We start from the raw sequence: 26,534 nt of genomic DNA, 5'->3' as shown, positions 1-26,534 counted from the left end.
CTGAAACATGAAACAGAGGAGCAGCAGAAAATAGTTGATGAAATATTAAAATAACTGTTATTCGTTTTTTTTCACCAGCTACTTGATCAAATACTAGTGAGAACTAATGAAGTCAATCAGATTGAATGTTGACATGAAGAGAGGCGCTTCTTCCTCGACAGTACAAAGTTTCATGTTGGTCTTTGTTACTCGACAACTATCAACAGCTGATAGAATCTGCTGCAGACTCCTGAACCAGGTACGAGCCTGGAACTGGATCCCAAACAGACCTACTTCTGAAACTCAAGCCAGGCAGTTATTACTAGGAGAGAAACACTGAGCGCGTGCAGTGGGCCGCACAACAAAGGAGCATGAAAATGTTTTTGGGGTTTTGCTCTCGATGTTATTTTCAACCTAAATGTCAAAAAATAAATACAACTCAAAATGTATGCGTGGACTTCAGGAATGACACCAGCATCGTCTCTATCAACTGACTGGATGGACTGGATCACAGTAACTGGTTAGACCCCCTGTGTAACACCACATACTGAACAAATATAACGACACTTTGTTCCGGTAACAAACAAAGACTTTTATTTTTAAGGTCCAAAAAACACGAAAGTGAAATTTACGAGAAAAACATGTTTTTTTATTCCTCCATCATAAAGTAAAGAGGCCCACGACTGAAATCACGTGGTCTCTCTGCCTTATTTTATCCTCCAATCAGCAACGGGCAACATGTCACATGGCGGCTCTACGGCGTTCTTAGTGAAGTCTCTCTTCACGAAGGTTCCCTGTGGAGTTTCAGACCTCCTGCAGCACTGCGGAGCTGGTTTCTACGAGTGGGTCCCAGTTCTGTTCGTATGGTCTGTGCACACCGATGGTGTCCCGCTATTCCACTGACCAACAGGTGGCGCTAACTCGCACCCGAAAAGGCAGTGAAGAAGAAGAAGACGGCAGTCTAGTAAGCATGGAAGTAAACAATGCCAACAAATCGACTTCGCTAACGTTTCATGAAGGAAATGCACTCGACGCGTCGTTTGGATTCACGGAGTGTAAAGAAAACTCCACAGGGCCTTTTTAAATCACGCAGGTTTGATCACTGAGATCGTTACAAACACACCAACAGGATCCGGAGCCTGTTCAGCTCCTACACAAAATATACAAATGACTACAAAAACACTTGTGTCCCTTGAAGAACTTCTTTTCAGTAGCAAAAGCAAAATGTCTGCCACCATGTTGGTTTGTATAAAAAGACCCTGCAGCAGCAAAGTCTGTCTCTAACCCCCCCACAATGAAAGTACTTACAACAGGACATCCTGGCAAACAGACGATGCACAAAACATTTAGTTGAGGCACAAAAATGCCTAAATCCAAAAGGCTAAAAAATAAACTATTCTTTCAAGAACACTTTTGGCGTTTATCAAAAACATATTTCCATGAAGAAGTCGAAAGCTTAGGAAGCTGTCGAACCTTCACCTCTAAACAATACTCATAAATAAAAAAAGGAATATCTTAAGGCTCTTGACGATTAAGTTAATAAATCAAATATACACAATGATTAATCAAAACAGTATTTACACATCTATACAGAAACATTCTACATGGACGATTCTTCATATTGGCTGAAAAAAACAAAAAAAACAAACAAAATAAATATATTTTTTTTCCAAATCCGTCAGGTGCTGCGCTGCAACGAGGCAGCCGCACATTCAAAGACGAAACTCATTCTTGAGTAAAAGATGCGTTCAGGAACACTCCTGCACGTCGTTTATGAAGCCGTCCACAAGATGGGAGATCCAGCCAGCCGCCGTGGACCGTGGACCGTGGACCATGGACCGTGGACCGTGGACCGCGGACCGTGGACCATGGACCGTGGACCGTGGACCGCGGACCGTTCAGACCAGTCAGTGGAAACATAAATTAAACAATTCTGAACAAAAACAAGCAGAAATGACCAAAAGTCTTCCACCACTCGGGGGGGTCTGATCCCGTTGGTTATACAATATACTCCATCCTGTTGACACTCTGTGACTGCAGTTGCCGGTTGTCCTGTTTGTTAGTCCAGTGTGGAGGTTTGCCCACTGTGCGGTGGGGGGGCCGTTCCTCCCAGTCTACCAGCGAGTACGCCGGTGGTGCCCGGGGGTACCTCGCCTTCTGCAGCCTCTTGTCCATCTCGTCCTCGTCCGATTGGCTCCCAGTGTCCGACTTCCTAATCTTGGCGTTGACGGAGTTCTTGTCCTCGCAGAGGTGGTGATGGAGGAGGAGGTGGTGGTGTTGGTGGTGGTGGTGTGGTGGGTTTTTCTCGATGGGGTTCTTGATGTGGTTGAGCTGCTCGCGGGCGGTGCTGACGCTGTTGTGGAGGGCGTTGTTGTCCTCGGCTGCGGGTGCCAAAGACGACGCCGACGCCTGCGTGCTGACCCCCGTGTGGGCGCTCTGCTTCCTCCGCCTCCTCACGCACCACAGCAAGATGGAGGCGATCGCCAACGCCCAGACAACTATCACCACGGAAACCAGCAGGGGCACGAGGTGGTCTGCAGGACGGAGAGAAAAATGGAGTCAGTGAACAACTCAAGACACTTGATTAACAACAGACCGTGGCTGCACATCGTCGCTTAGTCTAGCTTAGCACAAGGACTGGAACCAGGGGGAAACTGCTAGCTTAGCCTCCTACCTTATTTACACCTTTTATCTTGTTAGATTCAGATGGTAGTCCATCTGACACGCTGCGTGCCCCATTGACAGATCCAGTAAGCTAGGTTGTTGCTCACTAAAATGGAGGGAAGCAGCGAGCCGTGCTGAACTGATAATCATGAGAAGTAACGTGTGGACGCCATAGAGACAGACTGCTGCCGTCCAGCACGCTCGTCTCTCAGCGAGACCGCGGAGCCGCCAGGACTGAACCGAACAGCATCAATTCTGCAGCGCAGGTCAGGATTAGGCGTTCCAATTTGTTCATACTTGGTTTTATCTTTGTATTGCGGACTTTAGAGATGTATATAGCTAGGCTAGGACAGCTAGGCTAGCAGTTTCCCTCTGCTTCCAGTCTTTGTGCTGAATTCAGACTCATTTACAGAAAACTCCACTGAAAGGTTTCAAATCAAAGGAAAAAACCAACCACATCAGTCAGAAGTGGGACTTAAAGTCATCCATCAATTCACCGAACAAAAACATTCACATAACTCAGGGTCCATTTCCAAGATGTTCCCGGGCTATCAACCACACGTCAGGGTCTTACTGTTTAGGAATAGTCTTTAGTCTTTTCTTATTGTTCTGATTATTCTGTCAAACTACAATTCCCAAAGTCAAGAATCAAGTTTCTCGCTCAAACACACGAGAGCTTTCTTCACGTTCAGAAACCCAGCAGCGGCTCACCGTTGGGGTCGTGGCTCTGTCGTCTCTGGATGCGGACCTCGGCGATGGCCCCGATGATGGTGCTGTTGGCGCTCCTCTTGCTGACCAGATCCATGATCCTGTCTGTGATTTCCTTGACGAAGGTCATACCTCTCCTCTGGTCATCTGTCGACTGAAACATTCAACAGAAGAACTCCATTATGGTCCGTCTGTCTGACATTTCAGTCTAAACAAAAGCTCACGCTGGTCCCGTCTAATTACTGATTCATGCAACACAATAGGTCATGAAAGCTTTTCCATTCCCAGGACAAATCATCTGCCGCACAGGGTGCATTTTATTTTTCTGGCTGCAGCTACAGCGGTCTGAAACAGTTTGTTCACATTTCAGATGTTAAGCTTTCTAGTTGTGGCAGCGACAGCGTTGGTCCCTCTTTTATAGTCCCAGACTTTTGGTAAATGTTCGTGTGATGAACTGGAGATGAGTAGAAATCATAATCAGATCATATCAGCTCTGCAGCTCCATAATCTTAAAAAAAAAGTGACTTACGATGGCTACGTGGATCTCGTTGCTGGTGCTGAGCGACGGCTCGCAGGTCACGGAGACGGAGGAGTCCGAGGACAGATTCTTGACGACGTAGAGGCTCCGGAGCTCACGACAAACCTGCTCCACCGTCACACCCTGTGACACCGAACAGAGGAAGGACATCAGCAACTCCAACCACATGAAGTTATATAGATACTGTGTGATGGAGGAAGTATTCAGATCCTTTACTGCAGTAAAAGTACTAATATCACACTGTAAAAATACTAAGTCTGTGAGTATAATCAGTTAACTGTCCCCCTGTGTCTGTCCCCCTGTGTCTGTCCGCCTGTGTCTGTCCGCCTGTGTCTGTCCCCCTGTGTCTGTCCCCCTGTGTCTGTCCCCCTGTGTCTGTCCTCCCGTGTCTGTCCTCCCGTGTCTGTCCTCCTGTGTCTGTCCTCCTGTAACTGTCCCCCTGTGTCTGTCCTCCTGTGTCTGTCCTCCTGTGTCTGTCCTCCTGTGACTGTCCCCCTGTGTCTGTCCTCCTGTGACTGTCCCCCTGTGTCTGTCCTCCTGTGTCTGTCCTCCTGTGTCTGTCCTCCTGTGTCTGTCCTCCTGTGTCTGTCCCCCTGTGTCTGTCCCCCTGTGTCTGTCCCCCTGTGTCTGTCCTCCTGTGTCTGTCCTCCTGTGTCTGTCCTCCTGTTCTAGATTCTGTCATTAGAGGATTATTCCTCCTCATTAATGTGAAGCAGGATGTTGCTGTTGGAGTTGAGGTGGAGCTCATTCTGAACCATCAGCTAATGATTATTAGTTCACTGTGGATGAATCAGCTGATTATTTTCTCCATTAATGGATCGATTGTTTGGTCACAATGACCCAGAGCCCAAAGTGACGCCTTCACAAAGACATTACAGTTATTAACAGCATTCAGAGGGAAAGCAGCACATCTGCATCTGAGCAGCTGGAACCAGGAAATGGTTTCACACCATCAGTTCACTTCCTGTCAGTCCACTGATCCATTAATGGACTGATGGATTAATGGACTGATCGTTTCAGGTGTACTTTATAAACTCTTGGAGTTTCATTTATAACAAAACGTATTTTATAAGCTCTTCGTATGTTTTTGCACAAATTTGAGGTACTTGTACCTTACTTAAGTACAGCACATAAGTCTGCTTAGTTACATTCCAGCTAGGAACAAGTCTTGTAATCGGTTGTGAATCCTGATCAGGATCTTCAGAAGCTCCATAAAGTTCTGATGTATTAAAGTTTTTCTGCTGATGGAAACAATATTTGAGTTTTTGCTCAGTAAGCAAACAGACGTTGGACAGAGAGGACGTGAAGACGTTCAGAAGGTGGAACTGACCTTCGTCATGATGTCCTTGTTGAAGGTGAAGGTGACGTTGGCGCAGCTGCTCTCTGGGTGACACCTGGCAGCGGGCGGGGCCCGGTGGGCGGGGCTCCAGCACTCCCCCTGGCCGGGGCAGGGCTTGACGAAGCAGCGCTCGTCCCGGACGGCGACGCAGGTCTGACCGGCGGGACACTCGGAGCCGCGAGTCTTACTGTGGAGGCTGCAGGGTCCAGGTCCACACCAAAGCTGTCGGAGACGAGACGGTAAAGGAGGTCAGAGGGTCCAAAGTTCATCATAAACCGTTTCTCAGTTCTTACTTCTTCTAATCTTCATTTTACTGAGATGCAACATAAACAAGTTCAGTTCTGAGGTACTTACATACTTCTACTGCATTACAGTTCAGCTTTTAACATAAACACACATCGTCATCATCTAAAAGTTGACTACTTCTGTACTTTACTCTGAGTAGTATAAAGTCAATACAGCGTTTACTGCCTTCAAATAGATCATGTAATAAATCATGTTCAACCAAACTGACAACAGCAGTGACTGTTGTCTTTTTCACAATCGTGCATGAATTTGAGTTTTCTACATTTTGACTGTCATGCTTCTTCTTGGTGTACGATCGAGTACTACAGTACACTCTTCTGTAATTCCCAGTAAAAAACAAGAGGATGTGTTTCTGATAAACGCTCATCTTAAACATGTTGTCAGTTCTACCTTCGTGCAGCTGACTCTCCCGTTGTGACAGCGGCAGTTGTTGCAGTCTTCGTCCCATCTGCTTCCATCCAGAGCCACCAGGCCTCCCACCACACAGGGCCTCCCCGACGCTGCAGCACAGAACCACCAGCAACACGTCTCACATATCGGAGGGGAATCTTCAGCTCACAGTAACAGAGATCTAAGTTTGCTTCACGATACATTCGTCTGATTTGATCGGCTATCAGCCACAGTCGTACAGATACATCCAATAACTAAACAGTAAAGTGACTGACGACGGCCCCCCAGCACCAACTTCTGAGGACATTCATCTTTTCATTAGTGGACAGGGAGTTTTGGCTCATGGTAAATATGATGGCTGCTGTGACGATTGTGTCTCAGAACTACAGTAACAGTATTCAAAGTATATGAAGTATTCAAGCTGCAGGTTTTACCTTCTTGGCAGCGGGGGCCGGTTCTTCCTGGTGGACAGATGCAGCGGTAACCGTTGATTTCATCCACACAGGTGGAGCCGAAGGAGCAGGGCGACGACTGGCACTCATTGATGTCTGAGTGACAGATGAACGGAATTAATATAAATGTGATTAATATTGTTAATCAGAGGCTGAGGGAAGAAGAGAAGAAGAGAAGATCCAACAGAACTGCAGCAGAGAGGAATCTGCATGACAGTGGGCTGCAACTGACAGATGTTATCATTTGGACTAAATGTCAGACTTCTCTAGAACCCACTGTGACATCTTCAAGTTGACCAACAGTTCAAAACCCAAAGATATTCAGTTCACAATGATATGAAACAGAAGAGCAGCGAACCATCACATTGGAGAAGCAGAGAATCTGTGCTTGTAATATGTCTTTAATGATTAATCAATTATTTATTACATTATTTTACTTTTCTTGGTACTAAACTACGTAACTTAAGTATGGTGCGGCCAGGACTTTGGCAATATTTCAAACAGCTCTAGAAACATGGGAAAAAAAATGTTTCTTTTGATGGAGCTAGGCTAGCAGTTTCCCCTCACTTCCAGTGTTTGTGCTAAGCTAGGCTAAACACGTCCTGGACCTGAAACATCTGACAAACAGGATTTCACTAAATGCTGGAGATGTGAGGGGCTCTCTGAGCAGCCGAGATGAGAAGTTTGGTCAGTGTTCAAGGTTGACAAAGAGGGAAGAAGAGCGAGGCAGAACACGAGGAAGAGGGCAGAAAACAGACATTAGTTAATGATGAAGGGCAGCAGACGGTCAAAGGTCAACACTCACTGATCCTGCAGTCTGGGCCGGCGAACCCCGGAGCACATTCACACCGATACCAGTTGTCTCCGTCCACACAGGTCCCACTGTTGTAGCTGCAGGACAGAGAAGATGTTGACATCTACAGTTTCACACAGTGTGCAACAACAAGACTTTTATTAGTGGAAAAACCTGAATTCATCATAATGTCCCACTGAAAAAACAAAGCGTAGCTATAAATCAGCAGCCCTGACCTCTCTGAGCTGGAAGCCTCATGTCTGACCTTCATCTCACTTACTGACACAAAAGCAGGCTTCTTTCTGCTCAGTGTGTTTCACAGATATGAGCAGCTTCTGACTCTGTCGCTTGGACAGCAGATAAAAAGTGAAACTGGCAGCAACGGAGCTGTTTTGTTCCCGTTTCCTTCCAGATTTGATTTGGTGAACGGACAGATGACGAGCAGGGGGCCAAGACGGAGAAGTGAACGTCGTGACTCCACATGTTTGAGTCCGAGGACACCGTCATAAACATGAGACAGTTAACTCTGCTCACTGTGGCTTTATTATTTTATTATTATATTATATATTATTTTAGTGTATATGTACATAAGTGTGTGTGTTTAACTCACCAGGGATGAGGACTGCAGTCGTTGGCATCTGGAGAATAAAGAAAGAAGATGTTGTTAGACTTCAGTCACTGTGCAGGTTCGGAGCTCTTCAGTCTGACTCTGGATGGCGACCTTTTCTTTTCTTCATGACAAACAACAAACGTGTTCAATGGGATGGTCCATCAGCATCTTGAGCATGATCCTTTTCTTTGGATGAATGAAGTTTGTCTTATAAGTGTGAGCACATTAACATGCATACAATTAGCATGTTAACTTACTAAAAGTTACGTACTTAATTAAAGCTTATCACCAAGAAAGCAGTGAACACTTTAACAAGTGACTTCATTTCTGTTTCTTTAGTTTTTTATGTGCATCTTTGTTCTCATACTCCATTTTAAAATGCATGAAATTAGTATTAACATTTGTTACATGCTGAATGTAACTAACATGCATACAGTTAGCATTTTAACTTGCTAAATGACGCTGTTCTGTAAGTTTTCAATATAATATATACGTCCAAAGATGTTGTTGTTGTGTTGTGCAGTGACTCACTGTGGCTGCAGGTGGCGCCCTCCCAGCCCTCCTTACAGACGCAGCTGAAAGAGTCTCCGTCCACCACACAGGTCCCTCCGTTCTCACAGGGACTCGGCAGACAGCTGCTGTTCTTGGCTGGAGACACAAACACGACTGTTAGCCGCCAAACGGACATGAAGACACTTTAAAAAGCGGACATGTTGTCACACTGACCGATGCTGCAGGTGCCCCCCCCCCATCCAGCAGCACACAGACACTTGAAGGTGTCGCCCTCGTCGTAGCAGGTTCCTCCGTTGTTACAGGTCGCCTCGTCGCACTGACTCTCTCCTGGAAACAGAGAGCAGAAACTACATTTCAACATCTGGAACACCTGGAGGGGCTGGAGCCAGCGGGGTTTACACCACGCACAGATTCACATGGCAAGACACTGAACCCGATGATGAGGCAGCATCTTGCATGGTAGCTCGCCACCATCAGAGTGTGTGTGTGTGTGTGTGTGTGTGTTATTTAATAAATGCAGCCATTTTCCTTTCTGGAGGCATAAAAACCAGAAGCCCGAAAGTGTAAAGAACCTACAGAGCTGAGGTAACACGTGTTAAAAGACAAAGGGGAAGTGGTCACACACACACACACACACACACACACACACACACACACACACACACACACACACACACACACACACACACACACACACAGAGCAGCACTTACTTGAGTGACAGGTCTTTCCCTTCCAGCCGTTGTTGCACTCACAGTAGAAATCGTTGACCAGGTCTCGACAGACGCCTCGGTTCTGACAGGGAGCAGAGCTGCAGTCATCGATGTCTGCACGACCAAACAAAACATCAAAACTCATCCAACATGTCCAACAGTCTCTACTGCTACAGCTGAGGACGAGGAGTGAGGAAGAGGAGGACTCACTGTTCTGGCAGGCAGGTCCGTCCCAGCCTTCAGCACAGATGCACTGATACTGACTGACTTTATCAATGCAGGTGCCTCCGTTCAGACAGGGGGCGCTCTCGCAGTCGTTAATATCTGAGAGACGGGAAGAAATAAGGTTATGTGATTTCATTTTAATTAAATATAAATGTAGTTTTTATGAAGCAAAGTTCTGAATGAACACCAAACATTCCTGCGCTGATAAAGAGGAGATTATTACGGGAAACATTCAATGCTGCAGATCGTCTGAACAAAAGATCAGAATCGTTTCTCACTCTCGTGGCAGTACGTCCCGGTGAATCCCTCCTCACACTCGCAGCTGAACTGTCCGCCGGCGTGACTCCGACACCGCCCGTGGGGGCCGCACACGTTGGACGAAATCAAACGCACCCCGCCCGGTGTGCTATTGGACGCCACCGCCACTGTGCAGCTGTCAATCACTGGAGAAGAGGAGGAGGAGGAGGATGAAGACAGACTCTAAAGTTTGACCGAACTGCTGCTGGACTTTGGCTCCGAACCAAACCAGACAACCAGTCTCCCAACCGACAAGACCGACAAACCAGCTCACAGTTGTTTTGTCGATCTTGTCGGTTGGGAGACTGGTTGGAGGTTATGTGACCAGTAAGTTTCTGGAGTCTCCGTTTGCAGTTACAGACTTTTGTTTTAAAAGTATTTTGAGAATAAACTGTGCGAGCAGTCAGACAAGATGAATGAAGACTGAGCGTAGACTGGATGTGAACCTTTGCAGGGCGTGGTACGGCAGTGGTCCCTCAGGCGCGAGCAGTTCTTGCCCTCGTAGTCTTCGGGACACTTGCAGACGTAGTCGGCCGCCAGGTTGAAACACTGGCCGCCATTTTGACACGGACTGTGGAGGCAGTAATCGATATCCAACTGTGGGCCGAGAGAACACGTCGGCTTCAGCAGCGAAAAATGATACTCGGCATTTTACTGTTGCTATGACGTCACCATGGTAACCACCTACAGATCCCCAGACCTTTTAGAGAGGTCAGGGTCTGGAGTGAAAGTCAGATAACTAATGCAGCAAGATCACTGTCAGTATCTTCAAACACACAACGTTAGCTTCGTGTTAGCGTTGCTGTTATACTCTGTATTCATCAGTGCAGTGTATTAAAACAGCACATGGTCTCAGTGATTCAGAGCGTTAACCGGCCAGACAAAGACACAGTGTCCAGCTACAGAGACTACTGTCTCAGACAATACATTCAAGAACATTCAGGCCACAACATGAAGAAACACATGTAAACTAGCGCTGGTGGATTCAGGTGACTGTGTTGACAGCCACTGAGACGTCTCACATATCATAGCAAACATATAATTATGTGTGTTTGAATATTATGCATTCCCTTTCTGTGCTCAAACTTTTTAACATTTGGAAATTCATTTTTCCTCCCGATTTGAATTCAATTCAATTCACTGTGATGCACAAACAGCTAAGCAGGTGCAGCATATTCATATCTGACTTGTAAAGCCTGTGGAGGCTGGTCAAATCAGAACAGATGGACAATTATCACCAGCTCCCTGACAAATAATCAGTCAGTTAATGGTGATTAAATGAAACGTCAAACATTAATCTTATCTTAAACAAAACTTCTGGACACCTGAGAGATTTTCAACCAGCATTACATAGTCTTCTCAAATGTTAGCCAGCAACTTAGCATAGCTTTACAAATGAGAATGCAACTTTTCAATTTCAGATGTGAATATTTAAGTGACGGACTTAAACGGGACGTGAGGTCGAGGTCAGTTTCTGGAAAAGTACACTTCCTGTTTCTCAGGTTATAAAAGTGGGCGTCGCTTAGCGACAGCTCACCTGACAGCGACTTCCAGAGAAACCAGGGGGACACAGGCAGTGGAAGCCGTTAACTTCGTCATGGCAACGGCCCCCGTTGAGGCAGGGCCCGCTGGAGCACTCGTCCACGTCTTCGTCACAGTGTTCACCGCCGAAACCCAGAGCACACGCACACTGATAGCCATTCACCAGGTCCTGAAGGATGACAAGTTTACTGACACTCGCTCTTTCAAAAGCACTTCAGCATGTTTCACCGTTTTCAGATTGATTTTAGATCAGTGTCGTCGTGAGAATCCATCACAGTGACACTTGTGTGCTTCAACATGTGACTGCATTCAGTTATCTTATAATCAGACTGAACAGTCTCATGTGAGTTCATTTTCAAAGTCAAGTGAACAAGAACTGATGGTCAGCAAGACTGGAATCTAGCTAATGTGGCTAACAGGCTAAAACATGCAACACTGCAAACATTAGACAACAGAGAAGAAGAGGCGACTGTCGGGGCAGTCTTTTCTCTTCATGCATTAAATGAGATAATAGTTAGCATCAAGCTTTCCTTGTACGTTCTGCTACAATCTTTAATGTATTTTCAGCGTTACAGTAATTAACATCCTCTTTTTTATGTACCCCGACACACAGCTCCTATCAGCAAACAATAACCCGCTGTGACGAGAAGAATGAGGACAGACTGTTTATCTTCTGTTGGGAAGTTTGGAGAAATCTGATCTGCTGTTGTCATGGAGACACACACACACACACACACACACACACACACAGAAAAGGCCTGAAATCAAGCTCACCTTGCATGTAGCTCCGTTGTGACACTGGCCTCGACAGTCGTCGATATCTGCACAAAGTGTTCATAAAAACATCAACATTAACAGACCGGTTTTCCTTCAGATAAGCTGCTTCACAAGATCGGTGTTATCATGTTTCCACCTGGAGATAAAGCCACCTGCTGCTCTCTTCCTCATACATACAAGAGATGTCTAACAAGAACTTTTGAAAACGTCGTCCATCTTATGAGAAATACACCAGAAATGACTGATGACCAGATTGAACTAATTAAACAACGTCAGTGCTCGATGGGAAAGACAAAAGCAAATAAAGATTATTGTTATTGCTGCAGCTGCCTCGTCCCATCTCCTCCTCCTCATGCAGATTATCGTGTCACTGGAGCGTCTTACTCACTGGTGTCACAGTTCTGGCCCGTCCAACCGGGGAGGCACTCGCAGAAGTATCCTCCAATCAGGTTGCGGCAGGAGTTGGCGTTGACACAGGGGTTGACGTCACACTCGTTGGCATCTGAAATGAAAAAAAAAAAGATTAGAGAGAGAAAGAATCCTTAAATACACTTGAAGAGTCTAAAATCATTCAGCGGTGGAAAACAGACTCCAGATCGAGGGCTGGCAGAGCAAACTAACTAGCCACAGTTAAAGGTTGAGGAGCTGGTGGTCTGCGGTGAGGACATCCGGGGCACTAAACCTCCAAACCACAACCACTCCTCCAGGAATCATCCTAGAGATTAGGAAAATAACCTCAGGAGTGCCAGCAGGAGGAGGCTCACAACCCCCGAGGAGGAAGTCAAACGGGGCTTCAGCTGCTGAGATGGATCGATCTATCTATGAAAGGCCAAGCACCGGTTCTCATAGTGAGTTAAAGGAGCACTGACCGATGAGGCAGGTCTTTCCAGTCCACTGAGGAGGACAGGTACACTTGAAGCCATTAACCAGGTCCTGACAGGTTCCTCCGTGACTGCAGGGGTTCACCAGACACTCGTCCACATCTGAGACACACAGGAAAACAAAGTCCACCAGTTCACGACGCTTCACTGGAAACACGAAGGATCTGATAAAAGGTCATGGTTTCAGCTGGTCTTACTGATGGAGCAGGAGGGTCCGGTCCATCCGGGTCCACAGCGACACTCGAAACCCTGACTGGTTTCCACACAGCCTCCTCCATTCAAACAGGGGCTGGACAGACAGGCGTGGTCCGCTGAGACAGGAACAGATGTTTTAGGTCGAGCTTAGTTACAGTGAAGATTTATTTACTCCTGCAGTACTTTAATAACTCAAAGTGATCTCGTACAGACGGGTTTCACTGCCTTTATTTACACACTCGAGACAGAATCACTGCCTGTTTTCACTCCACCGTGTACCACATTACTATCTTCATATAACAGAAATCATCCGTCAGTACATTTATTGTTTCTTCCTGTTTGTCTAATGTTTTTCCTGATGACGGCTCGAGAGGGAAAATCCTCTACACTCAGGGGTTCTCATGGAAATCTGGCCGGTACGTGTCGCAGAAATCTTACTCTGGACGAAAACAATCTTCCGACGGACCGACTAACATCACCATCCTCAGGCTCCACCAGATAAATATGATTAAATCTGAAGCCAAAACTGGACGATTAAAAATGGGACCTGGTGTTCTTTTATCAGGACATCAAATCAAAATCTACCAAAACAGATTTAAAGACCTACTTTACGAATCATATCCATTCTTTTCATGGTGCTAGCCTTTGGTTTTGGTGTCTAGTGTTTTTATTTCAATAAATTCATTTTTACCGTTTACATTTTAATGTTACTCTTTATTTTGTAATATTCTGTTTTTTTTTTAATTTAAAGTGAAGTTTTGATTTCCCGTCACAGGACGGGTTAAATGCTCCTCATGGAGCCTCTCTGGATCAGGGAGGAGAACCGTGGAGCCTCTCACCTCTCTGACAGTTGACCCCAGAGAAGCCGTCGGGACAGGAGCAGTGGTATTTGTCTGGTCCCGTGTTGCTGCAGGTTCCTCCGTTCAAACAAGGCTGCAGCGTCGCACACGTGTTCAGATCTGCAGGACAAAACAAACACAAAATAATCGTTGTTTTACCCAGTTCAGCAGTAGATACTCAGTCTCCTTCCAACCTCAGCATCGTGTGTGTGTGTGTGTGTGTGTGTGTGTGTGTGTGTGTGTGTGTGTGTACCTTTGTCACACAGCTGTCCTCCATAGTTGGTGTCACAGAGACACTGCCAGGGCTCCACACAGCTGCCGTGAACACAGCCGGGATGAGGGATACACTGGTCACAGTACTCCCCCTGCCAGCCATACAGACACCTGAGACACACACACACACACACACACACACACACACACACACACACACACACACACACACACACACACACACACACACACAGTTGCAATAACTTAAAAAATAAAACTGGACACAATTCATCTGTTTGTGTCATTATGAAGTCATTCTGTCTTTTTCTTTTAGTATCAAACATTCATTTCTTGTATAAATATAAATAGTTCATTGTAAGCATGAGTACATTTTCAGTTCCTTATCAAAGTCTGTTATGTTAAAAAAGTCATAATATAGTAGTACAGTAAGTACAAGATAAAAAAAGACAGAATACTATGAAAAATGTACAACTTGTTACATTGTCAGCCATAATATTCAGACATAGTACTCTGTGTACAGCCTGTGTATATATAAAGACTTCTCTGTAACTGCAACATGTGTGTTGGTTCTCACTTGCACTCTCCAGGAACTTTACAGGATCCGTGTTCTGCACTGCAGCCCTGTCTGCAGATCGCTGCAGAGACACAGAGAGAGGAACTATCAGCAAACATGGATGCTGCGAAAAGAACAACTGACAACAGACTCTGTTGTCATGGACGTCTGAGTTTCCCACAAACATTTGAACGCACCAACAGGAAATCACCACATTACATTAGTAACTTCTATAGAGAGAACAAACAAAAATAATATATAAACTGAATTAAAATAATGTGAACTTCAACAGAAAAAAGACGCATACATAGTCAATGGGAGACTAAGGGTTGCAGGTGTTTGTGATATAAATGTACACAAAGGTCTGAAGGTTCGGCTCGGCTGCAGAAGGACTCTACTGAGCGTGCTCTATGGGCCCTAAAATGAGGAAGCACACTGAGGTTTTTTTTCAACAGGAATGAATGGAGCGCCATCTTTGAACATCCACTTCGTCTTCATACATCCATGGTTTAACCAGGTACATGAGCTCAAAACTAAGAAAGGGAAATCTATTAAAAACTGTTGATGTGATTTGGAGAACTCACCAGTGTTGCAGTCTGGACCAGACCAGCCCTCCAGGCACGTCTTGTTGCCGTTGTGGTCGCACTCGTAGTGGCCAAAGAAGTCGTCTCGCGGACGGCAGAACTTGTTGCAGCCGAAGCCGTAGTAGTGCTCGTCGCAGCTGAGGCGGACCTGGAAGTGGAACTGAGCCACGGGGCCGTTGTGCTTCAGGCTCTGCCACTGTCGGCTGGGGTTGATCATCCCAGAGTGGACGGCTTTCTCGATCACCGCCCCGCCAACGCCTGTAAACACAACGGTTTAGATCAGTCAGAGAGAAGACACTGAGGTGAAGTGATGAACAGTTTAGTTTAGTGTGTCTGCAGCTGCTTCAAAAGGAAAAACAAGGCAGAGAGCAAAAGAGGCAAAAAGGTGAATCCCTGGAGGCACAACAAGTCTTTGAGTTAGCTTGAAATGCTAACTTGCTATATAGAAATGACTTTGTATCTTAAGAGCAATGAGTCTTCAAGCTGACAGTCTGAGGTGTCAGTCTGTCCGGCTGCTGATGACGAGGCTCAAAGACAAACAGAAACGGTTGGTGTGTCTGTGAGGGCCGAGTGTTTGTGAGGACCGAGTGTTTGTGAGGACCGAGTGTTTGAGAGGACCGTGGTGGTTGTAGCTGCTGAGGGAAGCTGGCTGCTGTAATATTCCAGAGAGTTTGAAAATGCTGAGCTGCTCTGTGGTATTTCACCGGCGGGGTGGAAAGTGTGGTCGGGCTGAGGTGACGGCGTCTGTTTAACCGACGAGCCGCTGGACTGAAAGAGCTGAAAAGAAACTTGAATCCAAAAACCTCCGAGCAGGTAACACCATCGGTCTGGAAGCAAACTGTGACACTTCACATCACGACGGGGAATAAAAAAGGTGCTAAAAACGGCACAGAGGTAGCAGATTTGAAAAATAGTTAACCTCACAAAAGGCTGGATCCGTTCCGTCCAGGATATTTGAGCAAATATTCAAACCTGGCACTTCGTCGATGAATACTGCCTGAAACTCAGCAAGCTGGACAGAAGAAAAGCCTGTCTGTGCCAGAGGGACGCCCCCGAGCCAGGGGGACGCCCCCGAAGGAAGTTTTAACTGCACTTTATTCAGCACATTGTAAAAGCAGAGGCAGCTGCCTCTCAACATGTTGTGACTTGAATATTAAAGCTGCATTCATTGATGTTTTGGCCACTGGGTGGCAGCAGAACGAGCTGAAAATACAACACTGACACTGACATTATCAGGAGGTGGCAGGTTAGCAAACAGCTGCCTTCCTCCACCAGCAGCTACAGAGCAACATGGTCCTCCAAGTGGAGTCGTGTTTGAGTCTCCTGATGGATGAAGTCCAGTCTCTCTGTTAGCTCTGGTTCTGGTCTCCTCCAACTCCGGAGGGAAACATCTGGCTCTTTAGCTGCTAAATGCTGCACTATATAATATATATATATAATCATCCTTTTCATGATGAGCAAAATAATCCTGCAGTCAGAGGAGGCCGTTGCTACCTGAGCTGAACCACAGTAACAGAATGATGCAGGTGTTCATTACCGGCCACATGTCGGGGGCACTTAGCTTGTTGATGGGTCAATATTTGTTCCGTCCTCATTTGGCTTGAGAGCAGTTTCATCTTCAAGCTGAAGGTTTCTGAACAAACCCTCCGAATCTCTCGCAGAGCTTCAGCCAGGCGGCATATTTCGGGTTCTATGTTTGGACTAAAACTCGATTGAACTGGACTCCCCACGCCCCACCCCCACCCCTTCCTCGCTGCCTGCATTGAAGCCCACCTGGGCCGAGGTCAGCCGACTTCACACCGGGCCTATAATGGTTCCCTGCGGGACGCCAAATACAGCACCGAGCCAACACTCTCACTCCGACAGCCTCGCAGACCGCTGGGTGACAAACAGACTTCACTGTCTTTACAACCGGTTTTCTGAATGGGACTGATCCAGGGCATGTAAACACCTCCACAGGCTGGTGGGAGAGGGTGGGTTTATTTCAGCGCCGCAATTAACAAGACAGGGAACTAAAAAAGGAATAATGTGTGCGACTGACGCAGAAAAGTCTTCTGTGTAATTTAGTTACTGACTCATATTTTATATTGACTCATATAATTTACTTCATCCATGTGTGACGGAAAATGTTGTGTAATAAAAAATGTGCTTGTAAAAACAATTCTGCACTCAAAATGAACTGAGGCAGAAATATAACTGTGTCTAATATAAATGTAAATATAACTCCGTGTTTTGTAATCCAGCTCGTCTCTTGTACGCTGCATTAATAATGTGAAATATCTCAAATACTTCTGGTCGAAAACACTGAAGTAATGTGTCTTATCTATAATCTGACAGACTTTCAGCTGATCAGCTGAGCTGGGGTCAGTTAGTTTTCTCTTTTGGTGGCGTGTGCAGCATGAAGCTCTCGGGTCAAAGGTCGTGTTAGTTTCAGTAGGAGGGAAACTAAACAGAGCAGAGGGGAGTGATGATGATGACGATGATACTCACTGCCGGAGGAAGAGTCGTTGTTGAAGTCCAAGGCTTCCACGATCAACGTGTACGACCTCTGCGCACACACACACACACACACACAGAATATTAATCAATTAAGAGAACTAATCAATCATTTGACATTTTATAAAGTGGAAATCAACCGCTTCAACATTTGAGGATTGTTTTGTTTGAGGTTATTATAAATCGGATATTTTGGATGCTTATTGGATATTACATAAAGAATGTGATGTCATGCAGGAAACAGCTGATCTCTTCAGTTCAATATTATATTATATTATATTATATATAATATAATATTCTGTTTAATTAAATCAAACTGTATTTGACTCTTGAAGATTTGGTTACATCAGATTAATACAAATACTGAATAAATATGAAACAGGAATTTAAATATGAAATTATTGAATATTCTTTTCTCAAATTGCACATTTAGGCCAAATAGTAAAAACATCTCACTGTGAAAACTGTATGAAATGAAATCACAACATGTAACTACAGCAGAGACACAGTGAACACATTTACTGAGAGGAGGAAGATTATCTCTTTCCTTTAAATCGGTCCAACAGAAATGTTACTTCAGCATTAACAAAACATATGAAAGCAGTTATTTATTATTTCATTTTATTTCCCACAGTAGTTTTAACATGAACACATGAAACGTTTTTAATGAGAAACTCTGGAAACAAAAGCTTTTACAGGCGTCACGAAACATCCTGAAGCCTCTGAGAGAGTGTGTGTGTGTGTGTGTGTGTGTGTGTGTGTGTGTGTGTGTGTGTCATTATTTCAACTCCACTTTGAAACTCTTTGTCTCTCTTAAGGACACTGTCGCTCTCACCGCTATCGAATGACAAGACAGACCAGAGAGCCAAAAGAGAGAGAGAGTTATTGTGGTTTGAGTCCCGCCCCCCCCTCCCCCCGCCCCCCGCCCCCCCGTCCAAACTGAGAGCTCGACGTCAACAAGCCTCAAAATAAGACAAGAATAAGAGCAGACGTTTCAAACTAACCTTCTGTTTTAGAAAGTTGTGTTCTGAGATTGGACAAAGTCACTGTGTTTAAAACCCTAAATCTCAACGTGAACCCATGTGAAGATCAACAAGTCCCGAGTCCAGATCAACAAACATCTGATTCTTAAAACCCAAATATCAGCATCATATCAGCTCTGCACGAAAAGAACATTAAGGTTTCGTATTTATGAAACTTTACATAACGTCCAACATGTCTTCACCGCAGTGAAGGTCTCCCGCTAATATCAGTCCTGTGTGAAGAGAGCTCAGCACTAACACCCGACCGACATCCAAAACCGCTGTGGGAACGCTGCCACAGAGCCGGCCGGGTCCGAGTGGAAACACCAGAGACCCGGTGACATGACTTGATGGTTTCCTGGTTTGTTTGTGGGGTTGATGTCATGTCAAACTCTTTGATATTAAACTCAGATTGTTTTAAATGTGCCTGAACCTCAACCTAGGTGGTCCACCATCATCCTGTCCACATTTATCAAACCCTGCTGATGTTGGCGTAGAGCCACAGCAGCTAGATAAACTCTGTCCTACCAACACGCAGCTCTGCAGGAAACCACAGCCAGTCCATGTAGTTTACAGATTAGCGGTTAGCTCGGGCTGTGATGTCAGGTTATCGAGCGCTCAGAGCTGCTGACAGGATTACTGGACCAGAACGAACCATAACAAACATCCCACAGGGGACTGGTCCATGTCTTACCAGTTTCCTGTGAAGGAGGACAGATACGGTGGATTTACACACTCACAGATAAGAAGACGCTTTATATTCGGCTTCCATCTTTGTAGCGTGTGCAGCCATGTAGTGTTTCCCACATGTGGTAAACAGTTCTGTGGGTTTCTCTGCGAGACTGATAGCTTTGCTTTCTGTCAGTTTCAGTGTTTCCGTCCACTTCAGTGACTCGCAGGCTTCTTCATCTGGCATGAACTCCACTGAACAAACACAACAAAGACTTTGTGAAAGGATAATTCCATATATCACATCTTGGCAGTTTTGAGCATCATTTCTATCAGTAACAATAACATTGCTATTGTCTGGGACCTGGGAACATGCTAAGATCACTAGACAGAAGTCCGGTGGGTCCAGATTATAAAGTGAAAGTGAGCCCACTTGAAATGTCAGTCAAAAAAAACTGTTTGCACAACTACAGTCATTAGAGCAAGTCGAAGCAGGAAGTGGGTTAGTTGGGTTATAATTGTATAATTACTCTTCTTTTCTCTTAAAAAGAAGTTTGTTTCCAACCTGTCTAATCATCTGACTGTGGTGAAGTTTGGTGGTTACTAATGAAAGCAGGGCTAACGCACCAAAGTGTAGCTGCAGCGAGCAGCAAAGTGTAATCACAAAGTCGAGATGCTCCAGTTACTGTTTCTGGCAGCTGAAAATGAACATATCGTCTTTTCTCATTAGAAGCAGGTTTCAACAAGAATCTAAAAGCCAAAATCAGAATCAATAAAATCTAACAAAACCTGAGGCCTAGAAATCTGTAAGACCCCTCCTGATTGGTCCACACCGAGCGTGTCACGTCTCCAGTGTACCACACAGCTGTTTACCACAACGCCACATTACTGTCACTAATGCAGAACCGAGCTAACGTGCTGGAGCCGTGACTCTGAACAACTCTTGCAACATCCTTGCATCACCTCTCTGGCTGAAACCAGATCTGGGCGTCGGGTTGATGCCTCCCAACCCCGGAGGAAAAATAAACGTGTTGCCCACCAAACACAGTGGGTGGTACCTCAAAACATTTTAGCAGCTAATTTGATTTTAAGACGAGAGCGGGAATGAGAACCTGACAGCTGGTGACCTGCCAACAGGTTCCACTCACTTCTTGCCAAAACATCCACCAGCGTTCGTCTGCGGGCCGTTGGTGATTTCCCATCACTCCCCGTCCCTTTGATTGTTTGACTGAGGAGGTGGAACAGCTTTCTCTGGCTGCAGGCTCAGTGTGGGAAAATAGTTTGTGAGCAGGCAGAGCCTGGTGACATGTGGAGGCAGGTCCAGGCAGGGAGGAGGGAGGCGGGGAGCTCCCAACTCACTCAAACTGCAGCCAGAAAATAAATGTAAACTTCCTCTGTTGTGTTCTGTTTGGTGGTTTATGCGACACCTCGTCCAGGATAAGATGCAGTTCAGGCGTCGCTGAGAATCTCAAGGTTCTTTGTTTCTGATCAAAAACTTAATGTATAAAATCCATCTGACACTTTCCCAGAGCCAACAGTCCAAAACCCAAAGATATTCAGTCCAGTGTGATATAAAACAGATCAGTGTTACATTACTTTTTTTAAACATCATTGGCTTCTTATTTCCTTAAAAATGAAGAAAATCTGCAGAGCGTTTAGATGATATCAACCTGTTCCCAAATCAGCAACAATATTCCTGACAATCTGTCTTACTGACAAACACAACAGACACTGACACTTGTTTCTAGAGACTTGAGAGATCCTCCATCAGCAGTTACAGCATGGCTGTAATGGAAATGGAAGTGTGACTGGCTGATTGTTTTAAAGTCTGGACCAGGTTAGTGTGCCACGACAACTTAACTGTGACAAAGATCAAACTAACACGACTTTCAGAACCCGTCTGATGTCAGCAGCTTCACACAGGAACTACAGGGACAGACAAAAAGAAAGGAAAGGAAAAATAATAAGAGCTGGATGTTTCCGGCGTCCGTCAGCAGTGGGACTCTGGTCGTCAGAAATGTCCATGTTTGGTCGACTGGCGGAGCCACATCTGGACTCCTCTGATCCTGGCACATCCCAGCAGGCCTTTCTGCTCCCTCTCGCCCATAATTCACAGGGGCAGCTATTCCTTTCTCTCATCCTTCCTTCACTCTTTTCCTTTCCTTAATTGATTGTGTCTGTTACAAGAGACCGGAGACAACAACACGACTGAAGAGTGCTGTCAACCTTTGGTTTGACCTTCAGGATCTCCCGCTGAACTCTACACGTCAATAAGCCTCTTTATTATTCAGACCTTTGCTGCTGGTCTCTGAACCCAGATTCTGCACCAAGCAGACGGACAAACACCGTGGCCACGTGTGTCCCCTCAGGATGAACTGTAATGTTAATGTGTCCTGCAGAACTAATGACACTCCCATCAGCCCCAGCTGGACTAAATGTTAGCATGCTAACACGCTAAACTAAGATGGGGAACATTATACCTGCTAATCATCATTTCGCTAAGCTATGCGTTTAGCTGAGAGTACAGCGTGACTCTGAGTTATGAGACACAATAGCATAAATGTATAATATATATACACATAAAACTCAACGTCCAACACGCTCACATGTTTTATGTTGTCTGGTACGACCAGTTAGCTTATGGTGGCTAATGTAGACAACGTCCAGCTGCGTTACTGACAATAAGAGGCTACTGTCATTCTACATTTCAGCTAAACTTCTCAGCATTGAGAGTGCACAGGAAATACAAACTCAACCAAATAACAAACCAAAATAACCTCAAACGCAGGTTGATTAGTGTTTTTTATTATTAAACTCGAAATCTGATCTCTAATTCTCTTTTTACACTAATAGAATTATTAGGATAAATTATTCTTTGCAGATCATTTGTTTTCCAGTTTACCAAACAAAACCTTTCAATTTCAGACACTGACTGGTGGCCAACCAGTCATCCATCCAGCTCAGCCCAGCATGCATGACTGGTTTGTGTGTGTGTGTGTGTGTGTGTGTGTGTGTGTGTGTGTGTGTGTGTGTGTGTGTGTGTGTTTCAGGGTGGTCTGGTTGAAACAACATTGTTTGTTCCAACACAAACCTCAGCAGTAGCCAGTATTTAACACAGTTTGTATTTTTGTGAATCAGGCTGGTTTACTGATTACTGGGATCCCCAAACAACTTCCACATGGACTGAAAGAAAAAATAATCAGAAAAATCAGTAAGGCAGCTTCTTGCTGCTTTGTCTGACGTCACCCAGCTGACAACACTGTCTAACCGATGTTATGCATAACATTTTATCAGTGTGATGGAGAGCTTTCCTCTAGCGCCACCATCAGGACAAACTTTATTAGTACTGAACAGTCTGACACTGATGCATGAAGTTTGCCATAGTTCAGGGTTTTTAACTCCCCAAGAGGTGTAATTATTCACCCGTGACGGCAGGATGGCCTCACATCTGTAGCATCTCCGACACTCCTGATGTTGTTTTTATAGACGAACAGCGAGAAGTTCTCAAACTGACTGTTAGTGAGTCACGATCGGTGGCTTTAAAAGCAAAATGTTGTTCCATCCTCCAGCCGAGTGTCAAAGACACACCCCTGTTCACCACCTTCACTACCGTCTCACTCACGGTGGATTCATTGTACCACAATCCGCCCCCAATCCCAACGCTCCACCCCCAGCATCGTCCCATAAGCCCCGGCTGCAGCCCGGCCCATTGTTAGTCCCCTGCTGATACAAACCAAAGAAAAAGCAGGGTGGAAAATACAAGAAGACAGTCAAGACATAACGGAGGCAAAGGATTTTAAAGACACAAGCACTGCGAAACAGAAGAAGCAGAGAGAAGCGGGTGGAGGAACCAACGGGTGAAATGCAGCAGGTTTGGCACGACTTTACACATCCTGAGACACCGCGGCTCCATTAAACACCACTGACGCACAGAGAGGCTGTGTGGGTCGGTCCTGCCAGTTTAGACTGAGGAGACAAAACAGGGGGGGGGACAACAACAACAGAAACCTCATCCTGCCCGACGACCACGTTCATTTAACATGCCAGTTACCAGGGTCAACAGCAGGAATGTCCTGCAGCCGGCCGAACAACGGCCCTTTATCCCGCCACGCCGGGAGGTCAGGGCAGACGACTACGACGGCAACGCAGGACAGCAGTTTGTCCTTGTTTGTAGTTCCAGGCAGGAAACCACAGCAGCCACCGATGAGCACACGAAACCTCGGCCAGGGTCTGCTGAGCACCGCAGAGATCTGGACTCAAAGCAGGATCAACCCGAGGCCGACCCGAGCTCCGGATCTGCTGCTCGGTCCCACCGGGAAAATAAACAGGAGATCTCTGAGGAGCTCATAATTATCAGTCCAATCAGAACTATTAGATAGTAACTGATAATTATTACTTACAACTTTAAGACTCAGCATCTCATAATTAATTAAAAAAAGGTGTAATTATGATGTTATAGGTTTCTTCGTGTAGCTCGAATGAAAAGGAATCTGACACCACATGAACCAGATAAAACCACCAAAGATTCACAGATTCACAGGGAACCTGAGCTTTCAGCTCACAGGCTCCATCTTCCTCCTCCTTTACACTCACCACATTCAAACCAGAAGATCTCAGCCTCCAAACCAGTTGCTGACTAACTGGTTTGTTAACTAGCTAAAGTTCAAACTCTTTAACTTTTAACTTTAGCTGCTCGGCTGAGTGTCGATGTGATGGAAACAGGCTGGGAGACCACAGGAACTACTGGTGGGATTTAAGAGCCTCTCCTCTGCCAGATAAACCGCTCGCTCGCTAGATAGCATGTTAGCGTGCAGACAGAGGCCGTAAAGCCCCCCGATGTTGAGCCACCAACATTAATACTTGACCCGTCGTTGTCTGTTGGACCCTCTGGGGGCTCCGTCGTGTGCAGACTTCATTCAGACCCACAGAACTTCACATTCAAATCAATCAAACTCCACATATTCGCGTTTACACAAAGGGCCTCAAATACCAGCTGAACTGCTGCTTCCTGGACTCACCGAGGGTCCATGCTGCTGACCTCAGAACAGGGTCTTTCACTGAATCCTCCTGAATCCACAGAACAACACTGTGTTGTGTATCTCCACCGGCCCCCTCAGCTGAGGGTGAAACATGTGAAGCCTGGAGCTTCAATCAAACAGCCACAGACAACTTATTTTTACATCCTGATGTTGGTTCAGTCCTGATCCTGAAGCCTTCGGTCCTTACAGAGCTGGACGTCAGTGTGAAGAAGCAGCAGAGGCCTCAGAAACTCAAACCTTGTGAACTCACCGGCCACGCGAAGCTGAACGGGACCTCCATCCTGGCCTGCTCGCGCTTGGCGTTGCGCAAAGAAAACGTGTTCCCGCCGAGCACGGGGGTGGAGGCGGTGCCGAAGCTGCACGGCCCGGCCGAGGAAACCTTCAGCTGGTACTCCTTCAGACACACCCGGAAGTACGTGTCGCATTCGTCCGCCGTGCACCGTGGATCGGTCGCGTCCCGGGACCCGTCGCAGCAGGCGCCGGTCTGCAGCTGCCCGTTAACATTCTGCACCGACAGAATCTGAAGCTCAAAGTGTCCTGAAGCTGAAGAAACCTGCAGACAGGGGCGACAGGTGAGCTGGCAGCAGGTAGACCGACAACACATTACAGGTCCACGTGGTTCCTTGTAACCCAGGACCAGGTTTGACAAGACTTGAGAGTTTCCTGCAGGATCTGCTTCACTAACAGCTCCCAGAGAAGACGGACTCACTGATGGAGCATGGACCGCACAAGTCACAGCTGTCTGAGGCCAGTGTCAGTCCCTCTTTCTGCAGCTCCTGGTCCTCTAAACCTCATTAAACCCTCTGGATCACTGACTTCAGAGCAGGTACACCACCTGCATCACATTCTGCTGTTTTTTACTCACTTATTTTGTAAAAGAAGAAAAGGTGTAAAACTGTTTTAGGTTCATTAACTTAAATGACAGTTTTGTGTTACAACTACAGCGTTTCACCTCAGCTGTCTCAGACCTGGACCTAGTGGAGATTCAAAGCTGTGCTGGTCTCTGATTCCTCCTGTCGACACCTGCATTCAGCCGCTTTATCTCTCAACAGGTTCCGCCTCACTTTCACGACTTGACACAACAACTTCTCTCAAACTTTGTGGAAAGTAAGAAGATGTCCGGAGGACAAACCAACATAATGTTATCCAGAACCGAGAGATCTGCTCCATGTTTCGGTGTCTTCGCCCAACACTCAGCCGGCGGCTGTTTAACAGAAACCGAAATAACCTAAGAAATATCAGCGGGAGTCTGGTGTACCTGGATGCGGGCAGAGAGCAGCAGGAGCTGCAGGCTGAAGGCAGCGGGGAGGACGGAGCTCCGTGGGAGCGTCATGCCGGCTGCGGGCTGCTGCCTGGCGGCTCTCGGGGCTCAGTGATAGTCGGTGGGACCCTCCGCTCCGGGTTTATACTCCTCCGGATGGGACATGCACGGACGGAGACACAGCTGCGGCTTCTCTTCCCAAAAAGAGCTCCACAGAGTCCGGAGAGAAAAGGTCCGTCCTGCCTCCTTCCAGCACGGGAACCTTTTGTCTGCTATTGTCCTGCTTCTCTGTGATCACCTCCCGGTGCACACCGGCTGACTGCGGCGGGAGCGCGGACACCTCTGTGACCGGACCCGGAGGAGGCTGGGTAATATCAACCAGCGGGGGCGGGGCGGGGTCTGTGTCCAGGCCCCGCCCGCCGCAGCGGTTTGTTGACAGTCAGTTCACATGGAGGTGCAGAAGTGCCTTCACACATGGAGGCCAAAATACCCCAAAACTGACATGAGAGGACTTTAACGTCTCGGGGATAATTATAGAAAGTACAGTCCTGCTGAGGACCCCTGTTAAAGTATTGTTCAAATACATTTTCTCACTGATGTTGTAGTCATGCTGCGACGGTACGGTGGCTCTGACATGTCAAACATTCCTCTGGACTCACCATATGGACCTTAATGCACAAAAGCCATAAAGTAACGAAAGTCCCAAAATATTATTTTTTTCAATATGTTTTTACAAAATGATGTGCACAATATAAAAACATTAAAACAATAAAAGAAAATTAATATTAATATCTTACAAAAAACATCCTTCAGACTTCAGAGGCTCTGCAATAATGACTTGATTATCGTGATGGGAAATAAATGTTTTTTGGGGGGCTTTGGGGGCTCTTTAACTCTTTAAAAACCCAAACCAAAAC

The 26,534-nt window shown here is 46.1% G+C and overlaps 1 protein-coding gene across 1 annotated transcript; it reads right to left on the bottom strand.

Annotated features, from left to right (window-relative positions):
- Nucleotides 1–556: 556 nt before the first annotated feature.
- On the bottom strand, nt 557–25,689 carry jag1a (jagged canonical Notch ligand 1a). Its single transcript, XM_070922336.1, has 26 exons — nt 25,615–25,689; nt 24,607–24,909; nt 17,621–17,678; nt 15,131–15,388; nt 14,568–14,628; nt 14,013–14,143; nt 13,760–13,879; nt 12,923–13,036; nt 12,714–12,827; nt 12,233–12,346; nt 11,842–11,888; nt 11,063–11,236; nt 9,972–10,122; nt 9,507–9,671; nt 9,214–9,327; nt 9,004–9,117; nt 8,506–8,619; nt 8,311–8,427; nt 7,780–7,807; nt 7,182–7,267; nt 6,359–6,472; nt 5,925–6,034; nt 5,220–5,450; nt 3,881–4,012; nt 3,355–3,505; nt 557–2,513 (listed from the first exon to the last, which is right to left on the bottom strand). The coding sequence occupies exons 1-26, from the start codon at nt 25,687–25,689 to the stop codon at nt 1,978–1,980; spliced, it is 3,732 nt and encodes a 1,243-aa protein (XP_070778437.1). The 3' UTR covers nt 557–1,977.
- Nucleotides 25,690–26,534: the final 845 nt, after the last annotated feature.

Source organism: Enoplosus armatus, chromosome 2 (assembly GCF_043641665.1).
Source record: "Enoplosus armatus isolate fEnoArm2 chromosome 2, fEnoArm2.hap1, whole genome shotgun sequence".
In the NCBI taxonomy this organism is placed as follows: Eukaryota; Metazoa; Chordata; class Actinopteri; order Centrarchiformes; family Enoplosidae; genus Enoplosus; species Enoplosus armatus.
Note: the sequence above shows the minus strand (reverse complement) of the source record. Positions and strands in the feature narration are given on the sequence as shown.

Excerpts from the sequence above, each read along its gene's own strand:
- jag1a (XM_070922336.1), bottom strand. The coding sequence starts at position 25,689 with ATGACGCTCCCACGGAGCTCCGTCCTCCCCGCTGCCTTCAGCCTGCAG. Across the intron at positions 12,828-12,922 it reads CGGACCCTCCTGCTCCATCA|ATGTGGACGAGTGTCTGGTG; the intron begins GTAAGACCAGCT and ends TGTGTGTCTCAG. Across the intron at positions 9,672-9,971 it reads CCGTACCACGCCCTGCAAAG|TGATTGACAGCTGCACAGTG; the intron begins GTTCACATCCAG and ends CCTCTTCTCCAG.